The sequence below is a fragment of the Phoxinus phoxinus genome (genome assembly GCF_949152265.1).
Source record: "Phoxinus phoxinus genome assembly, chromosome: 13".
Lineage (NCBI taxonomy): Eukaryota > Metazoa > Chordata > Actinopteri > Cypriniformes > Leuciscidae > Phoxinus > Phoxinus phoxinus.
The window spans coordinates 20,800,669-20,819,441 of NC_136888.1; the positions used below are offsets into that span (position 1 = coordinate 20,800,669).

At 37.7% G+C, this 18,773-nt stretch overlaps 1 protein-coding gene and 2 long non-coding RNA genes across 3 annotated transcripts; 1 reads left to right on the forward strand and 2 right to left on the reverse strand.

Annotated features, from left to right (window-relative positions):
• Positions 1-1,193: 1,193 nt before the first annotated feature.
• Positions 1,194-3,251, reverse strand: LOC307008819. Its single transcript, XR_013799907.1, has 2 exons — positions 3,069-3,251; positions 1,194-1,720 (listed from the first exon to the last, which is right to left on the reverse strand). It is a non-coding gene; the product is annotated as an uncharacterized lncRNA (long non-coding RNA).
• Positions 3,252-3,471: 220 nt separating this feature from the next.
• Positions 3,472-4,510, reverse strand: LOC307008818. The gene is made up of 2 exons (XR_013799906.1): positions 4,298-4,510; positions 3,472-4,077 (listed from the first exon to the last, which is right to left on the reverse strand). It is a non-coding gene; the product is annotated as an uncharacterized lncRNA (long non-coding RNA).
• An 821-nt stretch (positions 4,511-5,331) lies between these two features.
• Positions 5,332-17,212, forward strand: iars2 (isoleucyl-tRNA synthetase 2, mitochondrial). The gene is made up of 23 exons (XM_079633877.1): positions 5,332-5,652; positions 5,825-5,947; positions 6,133-6,286; positions 6,394-6,542; positions 8,195-8,244; positions 8,366-8,475; positions 8,584-8,674; positions 8,758-8,873; positions 8,953-9,122; positions 9,219-9,309; positions 9,400-9,551; positions 10,058-10,218; positions 10,299-10,401; positions 10,941-11,034; positions 11,176-11,284; positions 12,889-12,991; positions 13,071-13,196; positions 13,829-13,960; positions 14,049-14,155; positions 14,253-14,398; positions 14,489-14,679; positions 15,387-15,531; positions 16,330-17,212. Exons 1-23 carry the CDS (start codon positions 5,473-5,475, stop codon positions 16,473-16,475), a joined length of 2,949 nt encoding a protein of 982 aa, XP_079490003.1. The 5' UTR covers positions 5,332-5,472; the 3' UTR covers positions 16,476-17,212.
• Positions 17,213-18,773: the final 1,561 nt, after the last annotated feature.

Here is an 18,773-nt window from a genome sequence, read left to right on the forward strand (position 1 = left end):
GCACCATACATAAGGACTGGCTCAGTAATACTGCGATACAGAAGCAAAAGAAGACGTGGCTGAACAGACAAGTGCCTAAGTTTACGAATAGCTGTCAGTCTTATGGCCGAATAAAGGGCCATTATTGATAGCTTCAATCAACACAAACAGTGTTCCACCTTAATGTTTAGACAACAGACTGAAAGATATCAGAGAGACAGACAGACGCTCTCATTCATGTCATCTCGATCTGTTGAGTACAGGATGTTTAGCTGCTTGTGCTCTCACCTCAGGGACAAAATACCCCTATTGTTCTGATTCCTCATCAATAGCGTTTCAGAACGTGGTGATCTGACTTTAGTGTTTTTGAAAAGATTGTTTTCCTTGAACGCATAACCATATCAACACTAGAATCATGTTAAAGGCTCTATAGCTGTTGTTTGTTTCAATACTCTACATGACCAAATCAGGGGTCAATACACTGCAAATTATCCCACATTCTCTCTTGTTTATGAGCAGCACATATGTATGATGTTAACTGTAAATATTCAACACAGCTTAGTCATTCTGTTCACCATCCCTTTGGCCCCTATGGGATCGTTGTGAGGAACAATACAGTCTTTAATTGAAATGGCACAAGGTAATTGAAACTGTAATTGAATAAATACTCACTTTTATTGACCAAACATCTTGAGTGCGTCTATGTCCATTGATAGGCTGTTTTAGACACTTCTAAAATACATGAGCCAAGTTCCCTGCTTGAGTTTCGGGTGAGTTCTCACTTGCTGTATGCCATTACGTCAGTGGCAAAAAGACATCAGCATTTCAAAAGTGACTTTATTCTCTTAAATACAGTAACAGAAACGTTTAAAATCGCTATAAAAGTGCTACAAGAAAATGGAAGAGTAATACCGTATGCTTCAATCTGGATGGAGAAAGAGAGAAGTACAGTATAGGAACTAAGGGGGTTTTGTAACCTGCCTTTTCAGAGTTAAAACTGAAATAATGCGCACTTGCCCCTTCTTGGTTGGCCCAAAAAGGGACAGTCTGTTTCAAAGCCATGATCAAACTGACTATTTTTTCAGTGTTAAAAGAATGATAAAATATCAGTGTAATACTGGAATCGAAATGCATGAATAAAACTCTGATTATAGCATTTTTTTTTTTAAACAAACACTAATATGAATTTGGATAAAAGATGACACGCAAACATATACAATCATCCACTTTAATTGTGCATATAGACACATTCTTAATTATTACAATTAATAGCTCATCACAATCATTACAAAAACATTGTGGAGGAAATGCATTACAGTGGTCAGATTACAAGAGAAGTGTGCCCTATCTAAAACATGACTGGATGGGGACAAAACACAACTGAGAGCCCAACTGTGTGGTTTTGTTGGGGTTTGGAGGGCCCTCGGTACATATGCAATGGCAAATTTCCTTTAAATTCCCAGTAAAAATAAAATAAAAATCAATTACAAGTTGTTGTGGCATCTTTCTCTCTTCTGTGTGTCTTCTATATTCACGAATTGTGGAAAAGTTGGCTCTTCATGTGACTGTGTGTTTATCTCGGTCATCTCAACATTCTCCAGCCAGTTTAGGATCTACTGTGGATGAAGGCCAGAATGGATGGGATCAGCAGGCACAGCACGGTGGGCCACGGACCCAATCCTGTGGCGCTGGCCGTAGCAGGACTATCATCTGGTTTACTGGTGGTGTTTGAAGTGCTGACCTACACCAATATGATAGAAAAGTCAGAATATGCGAGCAGATTATCGTACATTACTTTAATACACTGTTAAAAGTAAAAATGTGCAGTTGTTAACTTAAAGAACCATTTCTGCTTGTTTGTTGCTGTAACCAAGTTTAGTCAGGTTGATTTTGCTATATTTAACAATAATTTTGTTTTAATTTTGATGTTAATTCCACTGAAAAAAACAATAATTAAAAATTACTTCATTTTTCTTTGGAAAGTTTTTGCACAAATATTTTTTAAGTAAATTTCACACGCATATTTTTTAAGTAAATATCACAGATGGAATAAGTAAACTACTTAACTAAGTTTAGTGAAAGTAACAAAGAAAATAAGTAGGCTAATTTTAACTTGACTTGTAAGGTAGATATCTATTTAGTTAAAGTTTCCTTTGCAATAGGCTACATTTTACTCAAAAAAATTTAACATTGAATTTAACCACACTTTAAGTATTTACTTAGACACATCTAATACAATATAAATAATACAGTATATATTGTGTGAGACACCATACTTTTCAAAATTTACGCGATACGTGAAGGCAGAGACCTCAGTACAAAATACACAATGACGGTAACATTTGATGGATCGTTTTTGTGTTTGAATTGAGAGAAAATGAACTCCAAATGTCACAAAATGGCAAGTTACTAATCCTAACAACATAAACAATGATAAAACAGTGTAAATACAGCTGGAAAACAGTGAAAATCAACCTAATGAATTAATCAAGGCCCAGTGCATGATGGGAGAACACCAGTATCAGAAAAGTTGAGAAATTTTACGTTGATATTTACGCTTTCATTTCTACACGCTTGAATTGAGTACTAATATAGAATGTATTAAGTTTTTTATTTTATTATTGCCTGAACTAACTTTTTCATGTAAATTACATTTTTCTGTAGTATTTACTTCACCACAAAATTATTTTTATCAGTATCCCGTCCCTTTTTTTGTAACAGTGTATGCTAATGTTTATTTGGAGTAACTGCTTGAAAATGCACTTTGTATGGTAGGCCTATTATTATTATTGTTGTTGTTGATATATTTTTAACCAATATTCTTGACACTTGTTGAATTAACAGACACATCTAAGTATAGTAAAAAGTAAATCCACTCCAGCAAAAGACCCAAGCTTCTGCTTCTACATTATAAAGAGAAGTGGTGACACCTATAATCTACATTTTGCATGTACATACAACAAATCATTACCAAATGTATCAAAGGTTATTGAAAATGAATTAACAAAATGATCAAAGATAAATAAGAAAGATGGGAAAAATGCTAGAAAAACTTCTAATGCAAGAGATGAACAAATCATATTGCCTACCTGCTGAGTTGAAAAAGATAAGTTTATAATCAGTATCCCAAGGCACAATATCAATATTTTGTTCATTTTTATGCCTTCTTCTTCCAGAGACCGTTTCTGTGGGGCAGAGTCTGTGTTCAGGGATGCGCGACAGGAGGGGAGTTTTATTCACACATAGATTTCGGTTTGACGTGTTTAACACCTGCCCACCAGTTTTTGGAGGAGGATCATATCCTCTGGCTGAGGAGATCTCAAAATAAAAGTTGTGCTTTCAAAATGTCAAATACACTTAATTCTCTAATACATTTCGATCTATACTCCTTTTTTCTACTCTACGTTCTAGAATCTAAAGTATTACTAATACTCTGTGTGAAGAGAATACACATTAATGCCAAATTGAATAAAAGATGACATACAAGACATATACAATCATCCACTTTAATTGTGCATTCAGTACAGACACATTCTAAGATGGATTACATTGATCACATTCATATAGTAAAATTTGTAGTACACAATATCATTATAGAAATGGAAATTGGGCTGTTATTTTAAATGCATTACTGATTTAAGAGTTATTTTGACCTCAATCACATACTGAGCATAGGAGAAACAAACTCTTCCAAGAGAAGTTGCCATGAGTCCTCCCTAAAACAGTGACAAAACATGACAAAGAGCCCAAGGGTGAGGTTCAGTTGAAGGACCCTCTGTGTGGGGTTGCAGGCAGCAGGTGTATTCATTTTCATTAGTTAAAAATCCATTTTAAAATGAGCTGTTGTGCGTTATGTCTTTATGAATTGTGGAAATATTTGCTCTTTGGGTGAACGCTGTCCATTTCGCCACTGTCTCAGTTTGGTCATCTATGGCGGAGACTCTTCATCCATTAGGATCTACTGTGGATGAAGCCCAGGGTGGCTGCTGGGATCAGCATGTACAGTGTGGTGGGCACAGGACCCAATCCTACAGCACTGGAATTTGTGGAAGGATAAGTGGGCGTGCTGCCTCCTGAGCCACTGTTGGACTTCTGATCCTAAACCAAACATGAAGAAAGTCAGAAAAAAGTGCTCATAAGTTTGTGACTTGAGAAGTGATAACCTGTTTTCGGAGCTATACTTGTAGATGCACTTTGCTATCATTATTGTAATTAATTATATAGATGCTTACGAACACAGTAAACAATTGAACAAATCCTTCCATCCTCTTCTAAAAAACGAATACAAATAAATGGGGAAAATAAATCATATGCCTACCTGAGTTGAAAATGGTATGGTTATGATCAGCACCGCAAAGCACAATATCCAAATTTTATTCATTTTTGTGCCTGTGTTGTCTTCTTCCAGAGAAGTTTACTGCTGGACCAAGGGTCTGTGCTCATGCAGTGAGGGGGCAGGCCAGACACTTTTATTGTCAAAGTGACGTCAAAAACACATGACGAGATAGGAGATGCCCCATAATAGATTTAGCTGCAGGTGAGATGAGATATCCAAAAGGGGGAGGAGAATTTACTACACTACATGTGAATAACAAAAACTGTAGTGTTTTGTTTAAACATATTTTGCACATATATATTTAGCTAACTACGGATCACGGAATTAATATATTCATAAGATACAGTTTAATAGCTGTTTATGCAACTGGCCCCAGGTTGTGGTGTAGACTACACGTCTTTTCCCTGACAAATCTTTAATTACGTATAAGAGCATTTCTATTGTTAGTAAAGCTACCTCAAAATGAGCATAATGTACTGAATTAAGGAACTTGGTTTTTACACACCTTTATGAATTTGGCAGATGCGTATTCAAAGCAACTCATTGAAATTGAAAAAGTATAAAACAAATTATCAGTTCATAATAGCCTAACGTTACTATAAATTTCCCGGGAATCGAACCTCTACTGTTCGAGCTACGGTATGGGTTTCCAGGAGGGTTTACTCAATTATTCATTAATAATTATTTACATAAAAAATCGTGTTAAAATGTGTGTATCGAACATGACTCTGAATAAAACCTTGTTTTTTTTCCTCTCGAGTGTGAGCTTCACTGTAATAATTTATTCTACTGTATGTAATGGGCCACAAAACCCAGAGCCATAGAGTCTCAATGGCTCTGACAAAACCTAATGCTATGCTACGTTACATAGCATTAGGTTTTAATCGGTTTTAATAGCATTAGGTTAGATAGCATTAGCTCAAGCTCCGCTCTCATAGCGACCCTACATCGCCCTCTTCCGGTTCAAATCCGGAGTCACAACATGAAAAGGCGTTTTCGTTTTATGTGTATGGTTAAGAGAATGTCTCTTGCTGGCTTCCGTAGTTCCGTCGTTTCTATCATTCCGGTTGAGATCGAGTGCCGCCCATGCGGAGGAGGAGGTCACATCCCATAACAAACTCTCACCCTGGTCGGAAATTCACCTGTCAGAGTCCCTCATGCTGCTGGTTCGGCGTTCGGCAGTAGGTTTCGGCGGTGTGGCTCGATGGGGACTCCGCTGTCTGTGCTCCAGAGACGCACCTGGCCGGTACCGGGACACTGTGTTGCTGCCCCGCACTGACTTCCCCATGAAAGTGAACGGGCCAAACCTCCTGGAGCGAGAGATCCAGATTCAGCAGGTAAGAGTGTCAGATCCAGGACCTGTCACATGCTGTTAAAACTGAGCGGTTCTGTTTTGTTACGTTCCTAAATCACCCTGAATTAAGGTGACAGTATCTGTTGCACGTCCTTAAAGCCACAACTCTGGGTTGTCTTGTGATGGTGTTTGAACTTTGCTGTGTTGTTCTACAGAAATGTGGATTTGACCAGCTGTACACATGGCAGAGAGAGAAAAAGGCTAAGAAGGTGTACTGCCTTCATGATGGACCACCGTATGCCAACGGGGACCCACATGTTGGGCACGCTCTCAATAAGGTAAGTTACCTCCTGTCAGTTCATAGTCACTCACGAGTCACACAAGTAGTTGTTCCTGGATCTACATCCTTCACTTGTCCTTCAAAGACATCATACAATAATATCCCTAAACCTATATGAATGGAGATACGCTCTCATGAGCTTCATAATATGCCATCAGCATCTTCGTTTGATCTCTCCTGCAGATCCTCAAAGACATCCGGAACCGTTTCGAGGTGCTGAAAGGCAGGCTGGTGCACTATGTTCCCGGCTGGGACTGCCATGGACTGCCCATTGAGCTCAAAGCACTGGGAGACCTGGAAACCAGTGGGATGACTCCTCTACAGATCAGACAGAAAGGTCAGGAAGTCACATATAATGAATGTTCTGGCGAAAAAAGTCATTTGTTTTAATATTAAAAGCTTATTCTGCTTAATCAAAAACTGCCTTTGTGTCTCTCCGTTCAGCACGGGAGTTTGCAGAGAGGGCCATCTCTCGGCAGCGTGCTGCATTCCAGCGCTGGGGCGTGATGGCTGACTGGGACAATTGTTATTACACTTTTGATGGGAAATATGAAGCGGCCCAGCTGAAAGTCTTCCTGGAGATGCACAACAAGGTGAGAGAAGGTCTTTCTGTACAACACAGTTTGACATGTTTGATTTCATTCCATATGTGAGGATTTCACATTATCTACACTACCATTCAGACGTTTAGTTAAATTTAAGATTAAGAGTTAAGAGCAAAATGTTTCAAATATTTTTTAAAGAAGTCTGGCTGCATTTACTCGATAAAAAAAAAAAAATTGTGAAATATTTATACAATTTAAAACTAAATTTATAAAGTTTTCTATTAAACTAAAGTTGGCATAAAACTGAGGTTGCAGTAGTCTTTTCTTTCCTTATTGTAACATATATTCTTGTGAAAAGGCTTTTTGTACAAGCAACACTTGATTGGGTCTTGATTTTGTCCATTGGGTGGGTATTGATTGGATCGTTGGATGGTTGTGGTTTGCTTTTGCTGTGATCTCATGTGAGTGACAGGTTGTCTCGCCCTCACGCTAGTAAACACGTCATCAGAGAAGAGAATAGATGTCGCTGCAAGAGGGAGGAGAAGTTATTTAATCTTTGATTAAAGGTTACGAGGACACATGAATGAAAAAAAAAAGATGTGCACGGATAAATCCTTTATAATAAATTCTGCAATTATGGGTGGCTGGGCGATGTGACCAAAATCTTATATGACGATATGACTAATTTTATTTCACGATAACGATATCACAATATAGATATTATTGCTAGCTTTAAATAAGGTTTTTATGATCTACTATATATACTTTTTATAATACTATCCTCCTAACTAAGTAAAAAAAAAACTTACAAGCTTACTGAAGAAAGTAAACAGTCAGTGATAAAATAAGAACAAAGAAATGAATTGCAAGTAATAGGCCAAAACACCAATAGAACAAATAAACATGAAATGGACCTACCTGAAAAACTTCAAGCATTAAATAAGAAATACTACATGGTGTATAAAGTAATTAAATGTACAAAAAACACTGCATAGTCTTCACTGTGTAAATTAAATATAAATTAATTCTTATTAAAGTTACAAAAGTGATTCAGTCAAGAGCAGTGAGTTATTTTTCCCTGTCTTTTGTTGTGGCTGAATAACATTAGTGACAGGTTTATTAGGCTGCTGTCACTTTAAGACCGAATGCACTGATCTAATATACAGATACACTGAACTTTTTACGTTCACTTAAGACATAAATGATTGTGGATACTTGCAAAGACAGGCATTTTGAGACATACGTGTGTGTATTTGACCTGTTCAAGCCCAATAAGGCAACAAAAATAACTCCGTTCAGTTCTCACAGGCTCTATGAGTAGCGGCTTCATGAACAGCGCACATATACCGAAATGAGTTTTCTTTCGCTGCTTATTGCGCTTCAACAGTTTAAAAACACTTGTTTTTAAACTGCAATGCTTAAAAACGCATACAAATTGATAAGCTTTCATGACCACACATGCAATACAGTATTTCAAAACAATTTTTTTTTTACATTTTTATTTAATGATAACATTAACTTTTGATCATTCTGACTTTAATGATCAAACGTCAAATGATAAAAAGTTAATCCTTGCAGGCTGAAAGTATTCATTTCTTAAAACCAAAAAAAAGTACTGACCCCAAACTTGTTTGTGTACTCACCCTCATGCCATTGAAAAGATTCTCACTTTCCCCTTCTTTTCCTATCTTTGTGTACAGGGTTTAATTTATCAGGACTATAAGCCTGTGTTCTGGTCACCATCATCCAGGTAGTAGAAGCTCCTTACATAAAGACCTTTAATAAAGCTTAACAGAAAGCTTTGATTTTGAGGTTTGATATGTTAATGTCAGTATATGGTATATTGTTCTGCTGTATCTGCCTCTGTAAAGGACTGCGCTTGCAGAAGCGGAGCTGGAGTATAATCCAGAACACGTGAGCCGTGCTCTGTACATCACTTTCCCCCTGCTCACCCTGCCAGCCAAACTCGCTTTGATAGCCGGTGTGTATATGCTGTCTATACCTGTGCCATGTGCTTTATACAGGTCCCATACACAGAGTTAAAGTTACGCTGCTATTTCTGATGTCAGTATCTTCGTCTGTGATTTAGAAAGTTGGGGTCGTGTGTCTGTTCTGATATGGACGACCCAGCCATGGACTATTCCAGCCAATCAGGCAGTGTGTTACATGCCCAAATTACAGTAAGTCATAGAGCTATGAATCTGTGGGATGAACATATGATTTCATGGAGATGTTCATGATCACATGCTTTTCCTCTTCTCAGGTACTCTGTAGTGAGGCGAGCTGATAATGAGCAGCTACTCCTAGTGGCCACAGAGCGCATGAACAACCTCTCCTCTATACTGGGGACAAATCTGGAGAGTTTGGCTACGTTTGCAGGTAGATCCACTGTTATTGGCCACAATTATGCCTTCTGAACTGGCCTAAGCATTTGTCTGCCTCTTTCACTCATCTCCAGGGTCAGATCTTGAAGGTGGAGTTTGTCAGCATCCCACAATTCCTTCAAAAGAAGTGCCTTTGTTGCCGGCTAATCATGTGACCTTGACTAAGGGAACTGGATTGGTCCACACTGCTCCTGCTCATGGCATGGAGGACTACAGTGTTGCAACGCACTTTAATCTGCCAGTAGTACGTCACCCATACCTGTACAGTATATGCTGGAATAGTAAGAATCTTGGGTTGTTGTTGATTTTAAACTAGCTGTCTCTCTCTATCTCTCTCTAGGAGTGCATGGTGGATGAAGAGGGCAGGTTTACAGAACTTGCTGGGGCTGAACTGCAGAATAAATCTGTAATGACTGAAGGCAATGCCACAGGTGAGAGAGATGGAGGAAAGAGAGAATATATATATGTGTATATGATAAAAGAAAATGCATGTTAGTAACTAATGTTGTGTGTGTGGGCAGTAATCTCAATGTTGCAGGCAGTGGGTGCAGTTGTGAAGGAGGAGGACTGTGTCCACAGTTACCCGTATGACTGGAGGACCAAACAGCCAGTCATTACCAGAGCCAGTAAACAGTGGTTTATCAACACAGGCAGCCTCAAAGACAAAGCTAAGGTGAGCAAATACAGCCTGCAGCATCAGCTGGATGAAACCCATCAAAATATGTCTGGGACATGTTCTGCATACAAGTAAAGCTCTTTGAAATTATATATAAAAATTGTCATGGAAATAATGTGACAATGCAAATCATTTCCTGATCCTCCTAAAATAGTATTAATTGTGTTAAAAAAGTAACTTTTTTTTATTTGTAAGTGAGAGAAGTGAGCGTATATTTTACACACACACACACACACACACACACACACACACACACACACACACACACGTGTGTGTGTGTGTGTGTGTAATATGTGCAAACAGCTCAAACAAATAAATGGTCAAATAAAAAGTTACTTAACGCGTGTTCTTTTTCTTGAACGGGACATGTTTTTGTGAGTGCACATTCTGCATTTATTTGAATGCAGAATACATTCTTAGTTACTTTTGTTGGAAGTATTAGAAATTAAACAGACTTCCTAGTAGGTTTTTCTGCAGAAAATAAACTGAGTGTGTTTGCATAGGATGCCCTGCAGAAGGTGCGTGTGATACCCGAATCGGCTAGGTCCAGTTTGTTGGCGATGTTGGACAGAAGAACATACTGGTGTATATCTCGGCAGAGGAGCTGGGGCGTCCCCATCCCAGTGTTCTACCATAAAGAGACTGGAGAGCCACTCTTAAACAAGTATATACTTACACTGTCATAGACATAGTCAAGAAATGCATATAAACTACAAGTTTAAGAATTCCCTCTTTCTTTCTCAGACATTCAGTTACACACATCGCTAAAGTTTTCTCTGAGAAAGGAAGCGACAGCTGGTGGGCGGAGCCAGTGGAGACATTTCTGACTCCAGAGGTTCTTCAGAAGGTACTTTTTTCCTAAATTTTCATTCAAAAGTTTGGGGTCGGTAGGATTGTGTTTTTTTGTGTGTTTTTAGTCTCTAATGCTCACAAAGTCTGCATTTATTTGATATTCATAATATTGAAACAGTAATATTGTAAAATAATATATTTAAAAATGTAATTAAATTATTCCTGTGATGGCAAAGCTGAATTTTCAGCAGCCCTACTCCAGTTTTCAGCGTCACATGACCCTTCAGAAATCATTCGAATATGCTGATTTGCAACACAAGAAACATTTCTTATTATTATCAATGATGAAAACTGATTTTTACATGGAAACGGTGATAAATATTTTTTTGCATTCTTCAAAAAAAAAAAAACATTTTTAAATGTCTATTATTACTACTATTACTTTGATCAATTTAATGTGTAATTTCTACTTATTATTATAATTGTTTTATTTTATTTTACTGACCCCAAACTTTTGAATGGTAGTGTATGTTTATGCTACAAATACTCTTTAGTGCAAAATGAAAGTTATAAATTGTTTGTTTGTTTTGTCAGAGTAAAGCAGGTGCACTATCTGATTATGTGCGGGGTGAAGATGTCCTGGATATCTGGTTTGACAGCGGTGTCTCATGGGCCGCTGTACTACAGGGTGAGTCATCAAAGTGCTCCTTATCAATACATGTATTTCTGGTTATTTAAGCAATCAATAAGTATATTGTTGATTGCTTGTCTGGGGTCCTTTGGTATGCTTTGTAGTGTTATGTCACTTCTCTCTCACTCTTTCTTTCAGAATCAGACCCGCGTGCAGACTCCTGTGTGGAGGGGAAAGATCAAATCGGCGGTTGGTTTCAGTCATCGCTCCTCACGAGTGTAGCTGTACGAAATAAAGCCCCTTACAAGTGAGTAATAAAAATGCATTTCTATCGTCACAAAAGAGTTTAGCATTGTAATGGATATGGCAATGTTAATGTATTTATTGCTGCTGCTGTTGCAGAGGTAGTACAAATACTTGCTACTACCAATACATACACAGGCACACTGCTGTGAGCATTTACTGCTTCAGCTAATGTTGGGTGATATGCTCCATTTTCATATCGTCCTATCGTCAGCCTTTGAGATCGGCGATACGCGATATTATTGTGAGGGGGCGGGGCTTATTTGATTTATTTACTCGTTAATTTGCTTGTTTTATTTCTTCGTTTTATATATGAGAATCTTTTTCTATTTTGCTAGCAAAGGTGGAGTGTTTATTAATAGGCAAAATTAGGTTATTTCCCGATATAGTGAGGTAAAAAAAGATCCTAATAATTTTTGCATTTTTTATTAAACCTTTCTTTTTAGCAAACTTTGTGTACACAAGCAATGTTGTCAATGCTCGAGTTCATGTGTAGAGCCCCTGGTGATACTTCAAGCTTCATGTTGTTTCGAGCCTCCTTAGAGTTTTAAAAATAGCGATTTTGATGCCATCATTGTAGTGTCTCTAGCACTCCCATTCAAAGGGCATTTTGACTGAAAACGAAAATACGGTCAAACTTAAAAGTGGAGTTTCCATTCTAATTATGCTTTTACAAGAATGTTCGGGTAGATGAACAAAAATAGCATAGGTTTGGCAAGAATTATCCTTTAATTAGAAGAATATTTCTTGTTAAACAAGTGTTTGAAGCTGCTTTTGATTTTCAAAGATGGCAGAGTTGTGCTATGCTCGTGAACTAAAGTGTTATTAGGCCTATATCATTTTAGTGATATTATTATTATTACTATTTTGTAATTGTATTGTTTTTAGTGTTATTAGTGGCATTCAATTTTTTAATGTGCTATGGAAACAAAATACTGATGAACAAAGATGCCGTTTCATCTTGGATCTGTATAAGAATGATGCGTCTGTTAAAACAAACACTCTTGACAATTTGCGAATGGATCACCTTGCAATTTAATTTTGATGTGGGACGTAGTTTTTTAGTCTGTTTAAAAAATATATATTTTAGAGGAGTCCTCATACGTGCGTGTCGGTGATGTCGCAAGTGTTAGGCTATGTGGTAATGTCGTTATGAATTTAGGCAAGGCAAATTAATTGTAGTTCCTAATATTAATTTAATAATAATACTAGCTTTATAATAATATTAATAATAATTTAATACATTAATGGGAAAATGAGCGAATTATCGTGTTGATATCGTCAAAGGCTTCTGCCATCAGAGATAACTCTGACTATCGTCTATCGGCACAAGCCTAGCTTCAGCACAAATAGCATGTATTCCAGGTGGAGCTGGGGAGGGTGGAGGGTTTCTGAAAGCTGCTACAACAAACACTGACCAGTATTTGAATGCAAGCAAGCTCATTGGCTGCTGATGCAACAGAAACCAATCAGCTGCGCCATTTAGAGAACAATGTGATTGCTAACAGATTGAGTTAAGGACAGCCTGCGCCATTTATAGTTTCAAGATAGAACTTTGCATGTGAATGTGACAAATACATATGTTAAAAAATATGCTGTGTGTTTCAGAGCTTTAGTGGTCCATGGATTTGCTGTGAGTGAGAGAGGAGAAAAAATGTCTAAGTCTATAGGCAACGTGGTTGACCCAGATGTCGTTATTAATGGAGGGAAGGTGAGATACGATCAACCAATGCTAGAATTAAATTACGTCATCCAGTCAGTGTTTTCAAACATCAATCTCTCTCTCTCAGGACCTGTCTGTCTGTCCTCCATATGGTGCTGATGTTTTGAGATGGTGGGTTGCAGAGGCGAACGTGTTTTCTGAGGTTCAGATCGGACCGAACACACTGAACGCTGCCAAAGACAGCATCAACAAGGTCTGGCACATATCATGACATAGATAATAGATAAATTGTTGCAGTAATTTGCTGCCAGTCAATGCTAATTTTGAATTAGATATACGCTAATGTTCTAAAGTTTTAGTAAGGTCTGTAAGATTTATTTTTTAAATGAATAATTTTATTCAGCAAGGATGCATAAATTGATCAAAAGTTATAGTAAGTAAAGACATTTATAATGTTACAAAAGATTTCTTTCAAAACACTGTTCTTTTATATCTTTTTGTTGATCAAAGAAAACATTTCACAGTTTACACAAAAATATTAAGCAGCACAACTGTTCAATATTGTTAATAATAAGAAATGTTTCTTGAGCACCAAATCAGCATATTTGAATGATTTCTGAAGGATCATGTGACACTGAAGACTGGAGTAATGGCTACTATAACTATGACTTTAACTATATTCAAATAGAAGAGTCATTTTAAATTGTAGAGTTTCACAATAGTATGTTTTTACTGTGTTTTAATCTAAAACAAATGCAGCCTTTGTAAGTTTAAAATACATTTTTCTAAAACATCTTACTGACCACAAATGTATGAACAGTAAGTATAGATCAAAGTGTTTATGATCTAATGACCTCTCATTAACCTGCTATTCTCTGTCCCCAGCTGAGGAACACACTGAAGTTTCTCTTGGGGAATCTCCAGGGTTTTGATCCTCGTTCCCAGGCTGTGGACACTAAACAAATGCACTACATAGATCAGTACATGCTACACCTGCTCAGAGAGTTCAGCATGAAGGTGAGTCTAAATGTTAACAGGTTACAATGTTTGTAAACCAGCTGTGCACTGCTGTCGGTCATGTGACACGTGTTTGTGTGTGCTGTAGGTAACTGATGCCTACAATGAGTTTGACAGCAGCCGCGTCATCCGCCTGCTGCAATCCTTCATCACTAGAGAATTATCCAACTTCTATTTCAGCATCATTAAAGATCGGTAACCACTCATTCAATTATGTAACTTTCTGTTCAAAAATTAAGCTATTTTTTATGCTCCGTAGCTAAACGTCCCACTCACTGTCTCTCTCTCTCAGGCTTTATTGTGACCCTGAGGACTCCCTTGGTCGGAGGTCGTGTCAAACGGTTCTAGAAGAGATTCTGGATGGAGTGAGTCGCTCTATCGCTCCTGTCCTCCCTCACCTCGCTGAGGAGGTGTACCTGCACTCTCCTGGACATGATGGTACTCACCCAATTTTCGTGCAACTGATTCTGTACGGCTACAGACTGGCTACTTCACTGTAATGCTTCTCACCTCTCTCTTTGTCTGTAGAGGGGGACACTTTGTTTCGTAGCGGCTGGATTAAGACCGATTCAGTGTGGCGGAAGCCAGGACTGGAGGAGGCAGTAGAGGGTGCATGTGCTATCAGAGATTCCTTCCTGTCGTCTATTCCGGGACGTAACGCTGCCGAGTATGACCTCATCATTGCCATTGAACCCGGCCTGTTCTTTGAAATCATGGAGGTACATGGATTTTAAAGCCTGTTCACAACAACAAAAATGTTCGGCACAGAAATTCATTCCGATTTTTGTTTGCGATTTGTCTGTTTAGAGCAGGAGTGTCAAACTCGGTTCCTGAAGGGCCACTGTCCTTCAGAGTTGAGCTCCAACCCACTTGAACGAGCTAATCAATGTCTTCAGGATTACTAGAAACTTCTTGGCAGCTGTTTTAGAGCTGGTTGGCACTAAATTCTGCAGGGCAGTGGCCCTCCCATGAACTGAGTTTGATACCCCTGGTTTAGACCGAATCATAACAAATGGCAGGCAGGCTGAATGAACATGCAAATTCTTTTTCTGACAGTATGTGGCACTTACATGTAATTTCAAAATATAAATGCAGAAATGCCCTGGTATCCCCATACACAACTTTCCGATTCTGACACCCTATTTTCACAAAGATGGAAAGCACAAATCTTATTGGATGGGGAGTTTTCTTCACAGTGAAAAGAAATCAGAACACCTGCGTAAAGAGATTCTGTCGCATTGACAGCCATTTATTCAAAATTTAAATATTTATTGCACTTAATAACAAACATTTGTATTGGTATGAATAGAGATAATAGATACTTTGACATCTTTAAATAGGAAAACTTTAAATAGATAATAATTTGTGCTTCATGTGCTTGCGACTAAATTTTATAAGTTGTTTTTCCCCCACCCTTTTCTGCCAGTCTCTTCAAGAGGAGCCCACTTCCACCTGCTCTCAGCTGACCGAGCTCATGATGGCCTCACGCACGACTCTGACAAACTCTCTCCCGCGGGATTTGCCATTGGATTCTGTCACAAGCACAGGAAACTTCCTCATCAACCTGGAAGGTGAGATGCTTTTCTTCTGATATAAATTACGCAGTGTTTCTATCACAAAAATTAACACCACCTACTGATTACTACCCCTTTTTGTAGCAGTTAGTTTAGACCAGTGGTTTGTCATACAATGTTACAAAAGTTTTCTCCACTGTTATTAGTTATACTAATCTGGTGATTGGTTATAATCATCTAAGCTAATCGTATTTTTATGATGATGTTGTGATAAACGTTTTTTAAGTCTAAACTGATCTGATCACCTGGTATGCATATAGATACAGAATGTACATTACGTTATGTCTGAGCATGCACGTTTTCTGCACATTAGTTTCCTTGCTGTTTTAAAATACTCTTATACCCTTTCTTGAGCGTGCAGGTCATTACATAATTTCTTTATTGCAACATAAGCATATTCTTCCAAAGCAAAGGCAGGAACTAAGTTAAACTGATTAAAGAATTAACAAAAGTATACATCTTCTTAAAACACCTTCTTTGCCATTCTTTTCAAGTAAACATTTCATTCTCTATCATACATTTTCCAACACAAGGTCTTATTAAAATTAATTATATTTATAAATTGCCTTATATTGGGTAGGTGCTTTGAATGTTGTGTTGGACTATGCTGGGCATTAAAATCATGAAAGTTGAGAACCACAGGTTTAGACAGAATTGGCAACATTTGGTTTTAATTTAGAAGCAGTTAAACTAAACTTGCCTTTACTTCGGAAACAGATAATTAAGAAAATTCCTAAAATATTACGGAACTCCAAAGTAATTGGGTATTGATCTGCTCATCTGTGTGTCCTGTAGGGGGAATGATCCGTGAAGAGAGTTCATACAGCGTAGCCGCGATGCCCACCTCTCTCTCGCGCTGTCCGAGATGTCGGCGATACACAGCAGATGAGCCAGACTGCCTCTGCCCAAGATGCCAAACCATGCTGGAAAATACAAAGTAATGACCCTGACTGTTGCCATGACTACTGCCCACCCACTGGCCCTCCTCCACCTCCTTTGTTGAAAAAGGCTGCTAGGGCTACCATGGACCAGTAAAAAGCTGCTATTGTAGCAGACAGAAAGTTGTCTGAAGCTGTGGAAGAGGGGGTACCATGTTACTCAGGGGTCGGATAGGAGACAAACTGTTATAAATGAATAAAGCAAAAATTAAGAAGGAAAAACCAAACAGGAAATTTTCAACTGAGAAAGCATACACAAAAACCCGTTTCAGATCATGCTTACAATATTAGCACTGACCTGGGATCTGTGTTAAGTTGACAAATTGAACTGTGCAGTTCTCTGCTACAGGTTTAAGCCAACTTATTGTCAGTACACTGAAAAGAGCGTTTGTATATGTCAATTTGAGATTGTTTGCGGTGGGTGGAAGGTTTGGTTGAACACGTCTAACTGTACTTTCTGTATATTCAAGTCATGAGGGGGTATATTTTATTGTGACATTTTGCATTGAAGATGTATTTAACATGCAGAAGCGATTTGTGAAACCATTCTTTAATTGTGACGTTGATTGAATGTGGCAGTTTTATCACAGAATGGGTTTACAAAATGTAGACATTCATTCTGCTATTTTCATAAATGAGTCTCAGTGAGAGGAGAGTTTGTCATTTTTTGTTTCTGTTTATCTGTAAATGATGCTTTATGACGTGAGTTTTATTGCTAAGCCAATAAACAGTGCATACAGAAAAATATGATGTCTCTTAATGTGAATCTTCATAATTTCACTGCTTCTTAAAAAAGGAAAGGATCCAGTTGAGTGCTCCAGCTACAGGCCTCTTTTGCTTTTAAATGCAGATTTAAAGATTACCGCTAAATTACTGGTCCGGTGGCTTCAAGGCCATATGACAGAACTGGTTCATAGTAACCAGACAGGGTTTATAAAGTCTAGACTTACTACAGATAATGTTAGAAGACTATTACACATTATAGATGGTGCTCAAGGCTTAAGTTCCCCTGCTGCTGTCCTTTTACTAGATGCTGTCCTTTCGCCTGGAGTGGCCATTTCTGTGGTTGGTATTAGTTCATGGGGGTCGGCTTGCCATTCATTAATATGATTAAGGTGCTGTATAAAAACTCAACAGCTGTAATGCTTACTTTCATAGTAGGAAATTATTATATTCTATTGCATTTGCTCATGAAATTGGACATGAACTCCCTCTCAAATCAGATTTCCCAGTTGGAAACTCAGATTTTCTAGTAGGAAACTCAGATTTTCTAGTTGGAAACTCAGATTTCCTAGTTGGAAACTCAGATTTCCTAGTAGGAAAATACAAGCTTCCTAGTAGGAAATTAATTTAAAAAAATGTCTTTGCTCATGAAATTGGATAGCAACTCTCTCTCAAATCAGATTTCCCAGTTGGAAACTCAGATTTTCTAATAGGAAAATACGTGTTTCCTAGTAAGAAAATACGAGTTTCCTGGTAGGAAAATACAAGTTTCCTAGTATGAAAATACGAGTTTCCTAGTAGTAAAATACAAGTTTCCTGGTAGTAAAATACCAGTTTTCTAGAGAAATTCAATTACCGGTATAATAATTTTTTCTCTCAAATCAGAATTCCCAGTTGGAAACTCAGATTTCCAACAAGATCTAGTAGGAAAATACGAGTTTCGTAGTTGGAAATTATTCTATTCTATTGCATTTGCTTATAAAATTAGACATGAACAACCTCTTAAATCAGATTTCCCAGTTATAAACTCGGATTTCCTAGTAGGAAAATACGAGTTTCCTAGTGGGAAAATTAGAGTTTCCTACTTCCTAGTAGGAAACTAATATAATTTTGTCTTTGCTCATAAAATTGGACATGAACTCCCTCTCCAATCAGATTTCCTACTAGGAAATATGAGTTGCCTAGTAGGAATTACAAGTTTCCTAGTAGTAAAATATGAGTTGCCTAGTAGGAATTACAAGTTTCCTAGTAGTAAAATACCAGTTTCCTAGTACCAAATTATCAAAAATTCTTGTCTTTGCTCATGAAATTGGACATGGACATTTGAAATCTTGAAACTCAGATTTCCTAGTAGGAAAATACGAGTTTCTATTAGGAAATACAAATTTCCTTAGTAGGAAAATACGAATTTCCTAGTAGGAAATTATTATAATTTTTTGTCTTTTCTTTTAGGAAGTTTAGGAAACTCAGATTTCCGAGAAAATACGAGTTTCCTAGTAGGAAAATACAAGTTTCCTAGTAGGAAAATACAAGTTTCCTAGTAGGAAAATACAAGTTTCCTAGTAGGAAAATACGAGT